At 43.4% G+C, this 15,922-nt stretch overlaps 2 protein-coding genes across 3 annotated transcripts in view; one reads left to right on the top strand and one right to left on the bottom strand.

Annotated features, from left to right (window-relative positions):
* The window catches only part of LOC138965381 (mitochondrial inner membrane protease subunit 2-like), a 121,132-nt gene that overhangs the window by 8,190 nt on the left and 97,020 nt on the right, over window positions 1–15,922 (top strand). The gene's annotated exons all lie outside the window — the stretch shown is intronic.
* Window positions 1,415–15,074, bottom strand: LOC138965380 (leucine-rich repeat neuronal protein 3-like). The gene is made up of 2 exons (XM_070337521.1): window positions 14,686–15,074; window positions 1,415–11,851 (listed from the first exon to the last, which is right to left on the bottom strand). Exon 2 carries the CDS (start codon window positions 9,126–9,128, stop codon window positions 6,921–6,923), a length of 2,208 nt encoding a protein of 735 aa, XP_070193622.1. The 5' UTR covers window positions 9,129–11,851; window positions 14,686–15,074; the 3' UTR covers window positions 1,415–6,920.

Below are 15,922 nucleotides of genomic sequence, written 5' to 3' on the forward strand. Positions count from 1 at the left end.
CATACACACAGAAAGACATTCACATGGAGACTTACCCTGATCTCCAGACTTGTCACCTAAACACACACACACAGAAAGACATTCACATGGAGACTTACCCTGATCTCCAGACTTGTCACCTAAACACACACACACAGAAAGACATTCACATGGAGACTTACCCTGATCTCCAGACTTGTCACCTAAACACACACACACAGAAAGACATTCACATGGAGACTTAATTACCCTGATCTCCAGACTTGTCACCTAAACACACACACACACAGAAAGACATTCACATGGAGACTTACCCTGATCTCCAGACTTGTCACCTAAACACACACACAGAAAGACATTCACATGGAGACTTACCCTGATCTCCAGACTTGTCACCTAAACACACACACACAGAAAGACATTCACATGGAGACTTACCCTGATCTCCAGACTTGTCACCTAAACACACACACAGAAAGACATTCACATGGAGACTTACCCTGATCTCCAGACTTGTCACCTAAACACACACACAGAAAGACATTCACATGGAGACTTACCCTGATCTCCAGACTTGTCACCTAAACACACACACAGAAAGACATTCACATAGAGACTTACCCTGATCTCCAGACTTGTCACCTAAACACACACACAGAAAGACATTCACATGGAGACTTACCCTGATCTCCAGACTTGTCACCTAAACACACACACACAGAAAGACATTCACATGGAGACTTACCCTGATCTCCAGACTTGTCACCTAAACACACACACAGAAAGACATTCACATGGAGACTTACCCTGATCTCCAGACTTGTCACCTAAACACGCACACACACAGATAGGCTTACACCGAAGCTCAAACACACACATACACACTCACACACACTCACTCACACACACTCACACACACACACACACACATATATACACACACGCACATTTGCGCGCTTACAAACATACACACATAATGCATGTACGGCAGCTTGCAAACACACACCCCCCTCACACACACACAAGGAGGAGGGAAGGGGATAAGAATGACAAACCCCCCGCGGGTTAGGGGGAAGAATTTACCGATGCTCCCCAGCATGTCGTAAGAGGCGACTAACGGATTCTGTTTCTCCTTTTACCCTTGTATAGAATATAGTCAATTTTTGTAAAGATTTTAGTCAAGCAGTATGTAAGAAATGTTAAGTCCTTTGTACTGGAAACTTGCATTCTCCCAGTAAGGTAATATATTGTACTACGTTGCAAGCCCCTGGAGCAAATGTTTGATTAGTGCTTTTGTGAACAAGAAACAATTGACAAGTGGCTCTATCCCATCTCCCCCCTTTCCCCGTCACGATATAACCTTGAATGGTTGAAAATGACGTTAAACACCAAATAAAGAAAGAAAGAAAGAAAGAATGACAAAATGAGCACTGGCTTTGATTTAAATTGTAAAAATGGTTTATTGCTCATCAACAGAGACACAATAATTTGTTTTGATTCAAACTTACTTAGTGAAATTTATTTGTATACATTTATCACCATTATAGAATGCAACATATTTCCTTAAAATTGACACAATAATCAATGTACAGTATTCAACTGATTATGAAACATGAAGCAGCGATCAAAATATTTTATTTTCCCTTTAAAACAGTGTTTTTGCATGCATGGGTTTCTATGGTTCAATAGCAAAAGTTCATAATTTTGTGTGGTTTGAGTAGGACAGCTTAAAGTATAGAGGGAGAGTGCATTGGTTGTACTCAGCAATTGAAAAATAATTATTAATGTTTTCCAAAGTATTTTGCTAGGACAATTATTCAAAGATTGAGCATTGGTATTATATATATTCAACATTTCTGCACCAGTAACAACAGTGAACATTTCGTTCTCAAACGTTTAGGTTGGCAGCTTTAAAATCATAAGTATTTTTCACTACTTATTGGTTTTATGTATGACTTAACACTTTCTGTAGCTCTATAGGTACAACAAAAGTTGAAAGTGTTCCAGTGTGAAAGAAAATTCTGCTCTTTTCTTATTGATAAATATTAGACTTGATTGTATTTTGTTATGTGTTCTCAAGTCATTTGCTTTGCAAAACAGAAAGAAAATGGTTACCAGAATCAGCTTCACAACAGTTCTGCCCACTGGACATTTAAAAAAAAATTTGCAGTCAAACTTTACAAAGCAGAAGAGCAGTAAATGCTTTAGGAAGAACGGCGGTTAAAGCATCGATCAGCAGAAGCTTTATTTGTCTTTTGCTTTCTTTTGTCTTTCATTCTCTTGTGCTCGTTAAATCTTCTTTCTTTTTCTTAACTTTTCTTTCCTTTCTAAGCAGTTCTTGTTTGCAATTAGAGGTAATACGTCTGATTGTTTTGTCTGTATTTTTCAATATATATGTTAATTGATGTGTGTTCACAAGTGCAAATAGATTTTATTTGAAAGCATTTATAATACAGTTGCTTAATTGTAATTATTCACAGCATAATTCAATCAAGTACAATTATGGGATTGGCAGTGTCTTTCGGATCATTCATTAAATGACAAAATGCGACAATGAGAGATTAAATGATTATTGATAAGCAGCCTTACGTCATGCACATAGATTACTGTGTGGACAAAACAGCATTGCAGTATTTAGCAGCACGCATGAATTAGATATGAATTATGAATTACTGACAAATCATCTGCATCAGGAAAAGCACAACAGAAGGAAATGAAAAACATTTTCATCATCAAGAACAAGTCGAAAAGGTAGGAAAGTAAAGAAAAATAGGAACGACAAAACAAACAAATACTGAAACCTGTGAAATAAACAGTTGAACACATTGTTCTGTAAGGTCTTCGTGTGGACCATGGCATCAAAACACGGCGTGCATGTGATCATGCAACACAACATTTGATATACGCCGTAGAGTCTGGGCAGCCGATTTCGTGAGAAAAGTAGGTGTTATTTATCAAGAAACACAAACAGTAAAAGGTATTAGACCAGAGACAACAACAACAGAATCACATTCTATTATGCAGATGGTGAACGGATTGTCTGTAAGAGGACTATATATATATCATGAAGTCGCCTTTTTCTGTAAGTTTAGTTTACACTTTGTCCTTCAAATTGATTACTTTGTGAAATTAAGCACGTCTTATGGAATTCACGAAACTTGCACCAGCTTTGCCAAAGCAGCATAACAATGCACAAAGACCGAATTTTCATATATATATAGTCATTGGTAATTTCAACTCAAAGTTATACCTATTGCACGACATGAGCAAGGACTTACTGTGCATTAGGTACCAATTAGTGTTTATTGTCCAGTCCAAGGTGTAACCTCTTTTAAAAAATAGAAGGGAAGGCAGCAGGCATTAGTTTTCCTGTTTGTGCATACCTCTTTTTACAGATTTAAAAAAAAAGGATCTTAACCTGACCTTTTCGTACAGAACCTCATACAAATAATTCATGGAGACAAGAACAATTGGGATATGATGGTGCTAGGGTGAACCAAAAAATAACAGAAATTGCCCTATTCACATTAAAATGTCATGTTTTCTTTTTGAGAATAAACTTTAGAAAGTTAATGCATGGTAAACTTCCACGAAGTGTTACAGAAATATTGAACTGTTTTCTTTTTCACAAATGTCGTTTGGTATGGCTTTTGCAACATTTACTCCATGAAGAAAGAAGCATATATCCCTAAAAAGCAATTCCTGAATTCTTTATTTATCGTGTTTCCTCTGAAGGATGGAGCTTTTCAGTGACAGGTCCGATGCTGAATTGTGGTTAGTTGGTGTCTGTCAATCTGATTGTCTGTACCCACAATTTGTAGTAATATACGTGGGCAGGCTGTGAAATGTGTGTGCTTTTATGAAGTAATATTGAAATTTGTGAAGAGAAAGGAGTGCTGATCTTAATACCAGATACTCTCTTAATTCTGTCACACACACACACACACACACACACACACACACACACACACACACACACACACACACACACACACACACACACACACACACACACACACACACACACACACACTCAATCTCTCTCTCTCTGCCCCCTGTCCTTTTCTCTTTCTTTGATATCTGTTTGCTACAAAAACAAGTCAACTTTGGGATTATTTCAAGAATGCATTTGCTTCTAAATTGAAAGGAGTTATGACTAAAACATATAAATACCTATCATTTCAAAAATGCTGCAAACTTGATGGCCAAAAAAGTGAGGGAAATTTCATGTGTGTGGATGATAAGTTCTATTTTCTTCATTTCAAATTACATGCACTATACATCTCATAATGTACTGGCCAATGCTTTGAATACTGCATCCTTCAAGTTTAATGAACATTTTGGCAAGGATACACACCAAATGAAGGAGTGCTGATTAAATGTATAATGATGGAAACAAGCTATTAATTTTCCCCTCCTTTTCCATGCTGTTGACCAAGACATTTGGTGGGATTTCTCAGAGACAAAAAGCTAAACTAGTAATAGTATACTTACTAATTTCTCACTGAATGAAATGCAAGTGCACAATGGAATTCTACGACACAATGACAAAGTGAAGTCCTAAGCGTAACAAATATTAAACTTGCTTAGAGACAGGAAACACCTTTTTCCGTGTGTAATGCTTTTGGAAGCTCTGATTGAGACCTTGTAACATAAATCAGGATTTCTGAAGATCAAGATTTTTTCATCATAAAGTCATTTTTTTCAAAAGTAGCTTTTGGTAAGTCGGCAGCAGATCTGGCCAATGAACGTATTCCACAAGAGACCACATGCACGACACACTTGCTGAAGCCTGTATTTTCCTTACGTGGACGTCCTAGCAACTCGCCTACTACTGTCTGGTGTTGACTGAATCACAAGTGATACTAGCTGCACGTGCATTCCACGTCCTTGCATTGTCAACCATGCCTCAAACATATGCCACACACATGCTCGCCTTATATACGATACTTTTTCTGTTTCATCGCTTGTACAAAAACGAAGAGCATCTCTTGATTCTATACACTTTCACAAAACTGTTTCTCTTAGTAATCGTTTAAGTGTGTCGAGAAGTGGTAGTACGAAGAAAGAGAAGAATAGTCGTGTTGTTGACAGTGTTGTCCTTATACTCTCGGTAGGTACTCCGACATGTATGCAAATAGTCGATAGTTATTATGCATCATTTCACCTTAGCACAAGGACATCAACATTAGATTTCCTCTTAACGTCTGTGTTTTCAGTCAGGTTTCCGGACACATTTTGATGTTATATCCACGTCTGTGACATATTGTATCCACATAACAAGATTTCATTGTACGGGTAGGGATTTGACTCGTCAGTAAAGATCACCCTGTTTTGAAGACGGTTTCTGAAAAAAGTCAACAACACTCAAAACGCAGAATTAGATGCCCAGTTTACTGATTGTTAGATCATCCAATTCGGTTGTTGATTTCACAGAATTAGATGCCCAGTTTACTGATTGTTAGATCATCCAAATTCGGTTGTTGATTTCACAGAATTAGATGCCCAGTTTACTGATTGTTAGATCATCCAATTCGGTTGTTGATTTCACAGAATTAGATGCCCAGTTTACTGATTGTTAGATCATCCAATTCGGTTGTTGATTTCACAGAATGATGATGCCCAGTTTACTGATTGTTAGATCATCCAATTCGGTTGTTGATTTCACAGAATTAGATGCCCAGTTTACTGATTGTTAGATCATCCAATTCGGTTGTTGATTTCACAGAATGATGATGCCCAGTTTACTGATTGTTAGATCATCCAATTCGGTTGTTGATTTCACAGAATGATGATGCCCAGTTTACTGATTGTTAGATCATCCAATTCGGTTGTTGATTTCACAGAATGATGATGCCCAGTTTACTGATTGTTAGATCATCCAATTCGGTTGTTGATTTCACAGAATGATGATGCCCAGTTTACTGATTGTTAGATCATCCAATTCGGTTGTTGATTTCACAGAATGATGATGCCCAGTTTACTGATTGTTAGATCATCCAATTCGGTTGTTGATTTCACAGAATGATGATGCCCAGTTTACTGATTGTTAGATCATCCAATTCGGTTGTTGATTTCACAGAATTAGATGCCCAGTTTACTGATTGTTAGATCATCCAATTCGGTTGTTGATTTCACAGAATGATGATGCCCAGTTTACTGATTGTTAGATCATCCAATTCGGTTGTTGATTTCACAGAATTAGATGCCCAGTTTACTGATTGTTAGATCATCCAATTCGGTTGTTGATTTCACAGAATTAGATGCCCAGTTTACTGATTGTTAGATCATCCAATTCGGTTGTTGATTTCACAGAATTAGATGCCCAGTTTACTGATTGTTAGATCATCCAATTCGGTTGTTGATTTCACAGAATGATGATGCCCAGTTTACTCGTCGCTAATTGATTGTTAGATCATCCAAATTCGGTTGTTGATTTCACAAGCATCTGAGAGCAGCGCCGTGACTGAGATTTGTCGCTGTACTGCACATTAGTTCGTCACATATATATATATATATATGTGATGTAACGGTACCCCGCTGAACGCTGAGCACACACTGTATCCATTGTTTTATCTGGCAGTTAGAAATAGCACTGTGACTCACTGTGATATATGTCAATGTGCGGAGCAATCATAGAGTAAACATGATATCCCATCTTTGATTTGTGATTTGGGAAGCAGCGCTCTGACTCTTGTGTGTCGCTTTACACCATAGAGAGCTCGACACATGGAGCACACAGAGCTAAATCTGTGAGTTGGGAAACAGGGCTAAGCTAGAGGAGAGTTCCATACAGCACAGAGGACCTCCAAACTTAGAGTTCCAAACTTAGAGTTCCAAACTTAGAGTTTGGAGTTCGGGAGCAGCCATTTTACTGTGTCTGTGTTTTCTGTCTATGTGCAACCAATCTCAGGAACCCGACACAGTGTGTTCAACCTGCGCTAGATCTGGGAGTTTGGTAGCAGCGCTGTGCGGGAGGAGCAGAGAGGGGTACCGGGGGCCCGGTGGTCGATGGGCTCCAGCGGGATCTTGTCCATCTCGCCGCCCTCCTTGAGCGGGTCCTGGTAGTCCTTCCTCCTACGCAGCCTGCGTGTGAGCACGCGGGCCAAGCACAGCACGAGCAGCACGCCCACCACGGCGCACACGCTGGCCACCACCCGGGTCATGTCGACGCGCGTGATGGCGGGCTGGGCGAGCGCCACCCGGTGGTCGGTGGTGAAGTTGCGGCACTGCACGCTGTACGTCTCGCGGTACACCAGGCAGATCTCGTACGACGTCATGGGCTTCAGCCCTATCAGCGTGCACCGGTGCATCCTCCCGTGCAGGTACACCCTCTCCCACTCCTCCCCCTCGCTCCCTACCCCTGCACTCTCTCCTCCCCCACTGCCGTCGTTCTTGCGGTAGAGGATCTGGAAGTGGGCCATCTGGGGCCGCGGGATGGAGCCGATCCAGGCCACGGTGATGTAGTCGTTGGCGTGGTCTGTGACGGCCAGGCGCAGGTCCTTGTTGCGCACGGTCACCGCCGTGGAACTGATGTCGTAGCTGATGGAGTTGTTGGCGCGACAGGCGTAGGTTCCGGCGTCCGACACCTGCACGCCTGTCAGTGTCAGCACCGTGTTGTCCTGCGACAGGACTCCCAGCGTGTCTGACGAGCTGTTGACCGTCTGGCCGTCTGGCAGCGTCCAGAACAGCGTGGGCTCCGGCACGCCGATGGCCTGACACTCCAGACGCAGGTCGTCGCCGATGCTGACGTTGACGCTGTCTGAGAAGAAGGGGAGGGTCGTGGGCGCGCACACGGGGGACATCATCTGCAAGGGGATGGTGCTGAGCAGCACGTTGCTGTTGACCTCGGGCGAGTTGCACACCAGCTTGTCAGCGTCCTTGATGTAGCTGGTCTCCGTGCCGTTGACCTCCACGTACACGGACACCATGTCCCGCTTCAGCCAGAAGATGTTGCAGTCACAGTGCAAGGGGTTGTGGTACAGGTGCAGCTCGTCCAGCGTGGGTAGCGAGTCTTTGATGCTGAGCGACAGCGTGATCAGCTGGTTGTTGTGCACCAACAGTCTGTGCAGTAACGGTACCCCGCTGAACGCGTGCGGGTGGATGAAAAGAAGCTGGGGATTGTCGTGCAGCTGCAACGTTCTTAACTGGCTCATGTTTGAAAAAGCACCTTTGTGAACCACAGTCAGCTTGGGCAGAAAGCTGAGAGAGATGGAGGACACTGCCATGTCCTCAAAGTCACCCTCGCGCAATCTGGTAATTTTAATGCCATCAAGTAACAGAATGTCCAGGCTGGACAACCGCCTAAGTTCCTTCGTAGGGATCGTCACGAAGTCGTTATCAGACAAGTTGCACACCTTCACATGATGAAGGCCCAGAAACCCGTTTTCCGAGACCCGCCTCAGAGCGTTGTCTGACAGATCCAGGTGTAGGAGAGAGGTGATCTTGTCAAAAGTCCTGCTTTCAATGACGGAGATGTAGTTGCCCTGGACGTACAGTTCTCCCAGCGATGTCATGGACAGCAGCCAGGGCCGCTTAAGCTCGTACAGCTCGTTGTGACCCAGGCGTAGCACGCTCAGGTGGTTGAGGCCGCCGAACGCATGGAGCTCCACGGTCTTGATGTTGTTGTCAGACAGGTCCAGCACATCTAGGCTATGCAGCCCGCTAAAGCTGCCGTGCTGGAGAGTCCGCAGGTTGTTGCCACTCAGGTCGAGATGCACGAGCAGCCCCATGTGCTCGAAGACCCAGTGGTTGGCCAGATAGCCGATGTGGTTGTGTGACAGGTCTAGCAGGCGGAGGCTGGGCAGCGCGGGAAGACTGGAGAGGTTCAGCAGGCGGTTGTGTGCGAGCAGCAAGGCCTCTGTCGTGTTGGGCGTGTCGGCAGGGAAGTCGTTCAGACCCGCCCCCGTGCAGTTGACCGTCAGCAGCGGCCTGGGGAAGGAGGGGAAGGTGGAGAAGGAGCAGTCGCAGGAGGTGGGGCAAGGGGGCATGTCCTCTTCCTCGGGGCTCCACCCCCCGTCGTGGACGAGAGCGTCGGAGGGTGGAGGGGTGAAGGACACCATCACCAGCAGCAGCAAGAGGAGCGGGACGTTGACCTGCCACACCGCCCTCCGCCTCATGCCGACTGCTGTCAGCCCATCGCACTTCATGCGCACGTGATATTTGAGGGTACAGTTGGACACAGCGTCGTGTTCTCTTCGTTTTTACATTTTCTTCGCCTTCGCCTCACGTCACCTGCAGCAGCCCCGTGTCGCCAGTCCCAGTGTCTTGAACAGTGTGCATGCAATTAATCGTTAACAGCATTGCCGCTGTTTTCTTTTTCTTTTTCTTCTCCCTACGTTTAAAATCAAAACAACAGCGGCTTCGATTGACACTTGGCCGTAATGTTTGTGGCTTTGTCGACCCTGTTCATCTACGGCCGTCTGTAGACGCACATTTTATCGGTTCCTATTACAACACCAACAGATGTCGTGTCGATGACACGTCTGTTATCAGCGTGACCTGGCGATAAAGGTTGATGGGATTAAAACGCATGCATGCGGGCTAGCAAGCTCTGACCTTTCCAGAAACTGGCCACTTATCTTGTGAGTTGTTTCAGGCACCTTGTTTTTTTTGTGTGTTTTCTTTTTTTGCTGCGTCTTTTATCTAGTTGCCATGGAAATGTCTGCTTTTATTCGTCTATGGTGGCCGAACTTTAGACGCACTGAAATTCTCCACAGAAGCTTATCACAGATGCACAAAATAGAAGGAAAAAAAGAGAAAATAGTTCTTTATTGCAGTTGTTTTTGCTTTTATATCAGAGAGGTTTGCAGCAGAATAAAAATTGTTTCATGCATTCACGATCCCCAACTTTCATGAAGAAGGGTGTTGATTGTCACAACAGCTTGTCAGAAAGAGCCTACCTTCCACTGCTTTCTCAAAGCAAAAACTGTGTGTGCCTTACATTTCCTAAAGGATAAAAAAAGAGTTACTTTTTCCTCTCGCTAGTCTCTTTTACACAACACTCTCGGAAAAAAGTAAACGGCACGCTAATATCCATTGTGACAGAAGTTGCTCAGGAATAAGAAACACACACAAAAACTCTCGCCTGTGTTCTCGCGCGTCTCTCTTACACAACAATCACAGAAAAAAGGTAAACGGCACACTAATAATCCATTGTGCCAGAAGTGGCTCAGGGAAAAAAAATATCAGCAGCAGCACGTCGAGACGAGGGAGGGACGGCAGAGATTGGCCGTCGTGTTGTATTTCAGCCGCGGTCGGGTCCCCTAATCCATCGTGACAGCCCGACAAAAGAAGCGAAGAGGTGGCCCGGGCTAGCTGCCTGCCAACTGACAGCTATCCGGCCTAAACAAACATCAATTTGCTACGCCGCGCAACCTCTCATGTTGCTGATGAAGTCGCCGATGATGATGGTGATGATGTCGGGCAGAGAGCTTCGGGGTCAGTCCTCGGCTTTGGAAGACGGAGTTGTGGTTGTCGTGTGGTGTTTTCTTCTTCTTCTGAAATGCCCGTTACGCAAGGCTTGTTTTGTTGCGTTTTTTTGTGTCCATAAAACAGTCACGCAAGCTTTCCTTTATTGGATTTGTTTATTGGCTGTAACAGTCTTCACGTCAGGTGGATGTTATATTGTTGTTTTTACATCCGGGACGCTGTGACGTTTGTTACTTGTGACACCGTGACGCTATCTTTTTTGTTGTTGTTGATTACTTTACAACAGCTTTTGTTCTCTGTCCAAACTGGAGCTTAGCGATTGTTATCTCACAGTTCACGCAGCTTGTGCAATTTGTAAAAGTCTTTTTCTATAACTTTAGAAATTTGGCTGTAAATTCACAAGAAATGGGTAGAAACTGTATCACCATGATTAGGTTTGTGCCACAGATGGCACAGTTCACATTGCTTGTCAGAGACGCTCTGCTGATCTATGTCGCTTCCAGACAGTTTGTTCACAATTAACACAAAGGCGAGGCTTAGTCGAAGATGTATCTATATTATTTCGTTTCCTCTTATCGCATCACATTTGATTTCACACAGGTGATTGGTTGTCTTCAGTATTTTTCCAGAAAGGTGTCGTCTTCTTCGCACTTACAATGCTGGGCTGAAGTGTTGGTAGTACGCCTGGTTTTGTAGTATCATTGCACGTGAAAAACGTACTGCAGTCCTTTAGCAGAATCTGTTTGTTATTTTTCTCCAGTCAGCAGCAGTTGTTCGCGCGACCAGTGTACACATACCGCACATAAGCGCAAAAAGGGATGGAGTATCTGTTTGCAAGCTGCATCTAAGTAAATGAGATCATCGCCGCCCGTTTCTTTCATATACACACATAGTATACGCACACTTGCTGCCAGTCTCTGTCGTTGCTGCCTCTCTCAGCTCTCCTCTGGAGCGTGTGAATACCTTTCACAATGCCGCTTGTGTACACTTGCACTTCATCGCCTTTTGTTGCGCTGAATGTCTACACTTGAAATGTTTTCCCCCTCTCCTCTCTTGCTCTCTCTCCGTCGGATGACAGATCTTTTTGGCTTGAAGAAGTGAAATCCCGTGTCTGCTCAGCGGTGGCTGTCAGTGCCTTTGTTCGACCCTTTCGCAACTGTTGGGGGACACACACAAGCCCGTTAGAAAAGAGATTTGTGTTGTAGAGGAAGAGCCTGATTGAAAAAAAAAAGAAGTTCTCTTTTGGTCGCCGTGCCCTTGTCCAGGATGCTTGTCTCTGCATTCACAGAGGAGTAACAACGAAGCGGGGGCTGCACAGGGGAGGGTTGTGTGGCGTGCTTTAATTGCTTTCTTTCAAGTTTTCACCCCGCTCTCTCCCCCTCTCTAACTCTCTCTTTCTCCTTTTCTGCTGCAGTCCCGTGTTTAGGTTTATTGCCTGCACCTGGAAATAAAGAGAAACAGAAAATGCATCAATTGTGTGGAATTTCAAAACGTTTTAAAGAAATTGCAAGTTTGGATCTTCGTAAATATTAGTTTTGGGATTTCGTCATTGTAAACTTATGGATATTGAAAGTAAGCACAACATCACACGCATATGATGAAGAAGAAGAAGAAGAAGCACAACTTGGTCGCAAAAGGTAAGACTCCACCCTTCCCTCGAATCTGCAACTTCAAATGTCCCATGAATAAGTAGAACCTGGAGTGGCAAACCTCGGTTTTCCACAATGTGTCTGATAGTGTGTGTGTGTGTGTGCCTGCGTGCGTATATACATACATGAATTGCAGCAGGTTGCAAATGGAACGCATAATACTGACAATGATAGGGCGGGGATGTAGCTCAGTCGGTAGCGCGCTGGATTTGTATCCAGTTGGCCGCTGTCAGCGTGAGTTCGTCCCCACGTTCGGCGAGAGATTTATTTCTCAGAGTCAACTTTGTGTGCAGACTCTCCTCGGTGTCCGAACACCCCCGTGTGTACACGCAAGCACAAGACCAAAGTGCGCACGAAAAAATCCTGTAATCCATGTCAGAGTTCGGTGGGTTATAGAAACACGAAAATACCCAGCATGCTTCCTCCGAAAGCGGCGAATGGCTGCCTAAATGGCGGGGTAAAAACGGTCATACACGTAAAAGCCGTGGGAGTTTCAGACCATGAACGAACAAACAAACAAACAAACTGACAATGAACTTTCAGTCAACTCGGATTTTGTCAGCTGTGTCGTCAAATCTAGTGATTTTTCTGTACAGCTGTTTTGCATTATTAGTCCTAATTGCTAGTTTATTGACAAGCACCAAACTCTGATAACCCTCTATAAACCAGTACATGATACACAGCAGTCAGAGTCTTTCTCCATACACATCTGCCGGTACAAAGGAAAAAGTTGTTCCAGGAACACTCTGAAAATGGTTATTTCGCCCACCATTGATTGGTATAGTCATGTATAAATCCAGAAAATTAATGAGAAAATGTGTTTGATGGAAGATGGAAGAATAGTATTTCGATTGATCTGTTAAGAGAAGTTACTTTCGTCAGGTAACTGTATTTTTGTAATACATGTTACGTTAAAATGACGATTTCAGCAGCTTGGGTTATAAGGAAAAGATACGCAGAAATTATAAACTGAGAATATTTGAGTTAGCGATAACATACATGTGTATTTATTACGGTACACCGATTAACTCATTTTCCTTGAAAGGATTAACACATCAGAAAACGGTTCCTGGAGGGACCCGCGGCCTTGAAAACTTCGAGATGAGAGTTAAATACTGCAAGTAAAACATCCAGCTGTGGGCAACCGGAGCTGCAGTAATCTCGCTGTTAATAGCAATTGATAGATGTAAAAACTAATTGAGTGGGAAATTCCCACTTGAGTGGGTAATTCCCACTCTCATAATGAAGTACAGAACCAGCTGTTGAGTCCTCACTATTCAACGTGAGTAGTACGCGTCTTTGTGTATGAAACATGTGACGGTTTCGATTCGTTGTTCTTTGCACGAGGCTTTTTCCAAAAATCTGTTGGTTTTGATTCTACTTTGGCTTTCGGTGTTGAGTGAAATATACAGATTACAATTGTTGAGTTGCATCAAATGCAAGAATTGTGTTGTTTATGTGAGTGAGAATACGACTGACAAATCTTACTTCAAGTGCGTTCTATGTGCCAATTACACTTATTTGTCTGTGCCCATTCATCAGAACAGTCATAGGAATGTTTCTCCGAGTACGACCTTATCACGAGGAACGCAAAACGGACAGAAAGAATAACATGTTGGTACTGTTGTTACTTCAGAACTCGTCGACTAAACAATGAACATGATGATACATCTTCTTCGGTTCATTTTCAGGCAAGGAATATGGCAGTAACACTGGTGAATCTTACTTACGGACCTTGAACTTCTGAATTCCAAAAGTAAACAAGAAATTCCTCCGAGGTAGGAAAAACACCCCCGTTGGTCAAAGGGAAATAACCATTCTCACTGCCACCAACTGAGAAGGTTATTTCCCTTTGACCATTAATATGTCCCTCTATAAGTCCTTGTAGAATCTTAATCCACCAATAACTCCCTAACCGTGTGTTTGACTGGTCCCAATTTTTGTAAGGACCGTCTCAGGAATGTATAGAACCTGTTCACCAAGTTTGGTGACGATCGGTCCGTTCATTCTTGAGATCTATATGCGAACACAAACACACACACAAACAAACAAACACATCGACCGAATCCTATACACACCCCTATACCGGGGGTGTAAATAACGTACACTGTTAAACTGTATTCCAAGTTTAGAACTGTCTGTTGAGTTAACGTACATATAAAGTATGATGAATGCTCTATTCCAAGGACCAATGATTGAGAACAACCAGTCTTGTAAGTTTACTGACAGGAACAGATTGATAAATGTTGTACTCCGAGCACCACCGACTAAGGTCAATCAGTCGATCGAATATTATTCCACCTCCATCAGTTCACACTGCACTCATGATTCCCGAATCGAGCAAAATGTAAGAAACGCCTGGTACGTTTACTTACAGAACAGTATGATGTATTTTATGCTAAATACCATTGGCAATAAGATCAATCAGCCCATCTGTATTTTTACCCATCTCGATCGGTGGATGGTGCACTGATGAATCTCCAGTGTAGAAAACAGTGTGGTAAGTGTACTTACGGACCAGTATGATGCGCTTTGTATTCCTATCGTATTTTAATCAATACCCATCAATTGGCAGTACTTTTATGAATATTACTCCGAATAAGAACAGCATGGAAAGTTTACTTACGGAACAGTGTGATGAATTGTATACTCAAAGCACCATCATTTTAATCCATCTCCACCAATTAGCAGTACACTGATGATTCTTCCTCCAAAGCACAGTCCTAACTAATGATTCTTACACACCCGCGAAGCTACTACGACAGCAACCCTGTATGTAGCACCACCGCCACCACTTCCACTACTACAATGACAACAAACAACGCTCAGTGCTTCGTCGTAGTAGTTGTATGCCCCGTAGTAAGCGTAGTGGCGGTGGCCGTGGCAGGTAAAGGCTGTGTGGCTGTGGTCGTGACATGATGACAGGCTGTCCTGCTCGCAGCGACCTGGGTTGAGCCAGAGCAGAGTGCCCTTCAACGTTTGTAGGCCGTCGCGCACACACACACACTTGCCAAGCTTCGGCGGGCCCGTGTTAGTGTGGCTTTGGGCTCGTTCAACCTGGGGCCCCAGGTGTTTACAAATACAGGAGGCGGAGGCTAGGTCTCTCTCTCTCTCTCTCTCTCTCTCTCTCTCTCTCTCTCTCTCTCGGTCTCTCTCTCTCTCTCTCTCTCTTTGTCTGTCTGTCTGTCTCTTTCTGTCTGTCTGTCTCTTTTTGTCTGTCTCTCTTTCTCTCTCTCTATTTGTCTGTCTGTCTGTCTGTCTCTCTCTCTCTCTCTCTCTCTCTCTCTCTCTCTCTCTCTCTATCTCTCTCTCTCACATAGGCACAAGATGCAAGCTACAGCTTAATCATGGTGTTAGTGTCAGTTTTGTTCCCGGGTGCTAATTGTCTACGAATCTCTTGAAGAACAACTTCCAGTCATGTAAAACCTTAGAAAGTAGTGACTCTTAATTGAACCCTAATTAATGGTAGTGTCTGTCCTGTGAGAACCATATTGTAAAGAGCCGCAGATGTGCTATAGCTTTTACACCAGACAAAAGCATCCTTCTATCAGCATATGAACACATATAGGAAATCTGCAGCCTGGCAACTGTCGGTGTTAAGTAGGATTAAAAAAAACTAATTCGCAGATCGACACGTGTCACTTACGAAATTAATTCAGCATAAAACATTCCAACTCTGCACGGAAAGCATTGAGCTATGAATGTTTGGTATATATGTTCAAGTGAAATAATGCTCTTATCCCATGTAAAAGCCTGGACGACTTTGCCCGATATCATCGTCTCGACGTCTGGTGGGGGATCAAAGATACAAGATACAAGATACAAGAAGATACAAGAAATTTTATTGTCCTCATCAATACAAG

This window comes from Littorina saxatilis, linkage group LG4 (genome assembly GCF_037325665.1).
Source record: "Littorina saxatilis isolate snail1 linkage group LG4, US_GU_Lsax_2.0, whole genome shotgun sequence".
Classification (NCBI taxonomy): Eukaryota; Metazoa; Mollusca; class Gastropoda; order Littorinimorpha; family Littorinidae; genus Littorina; species Littorina saxatilis.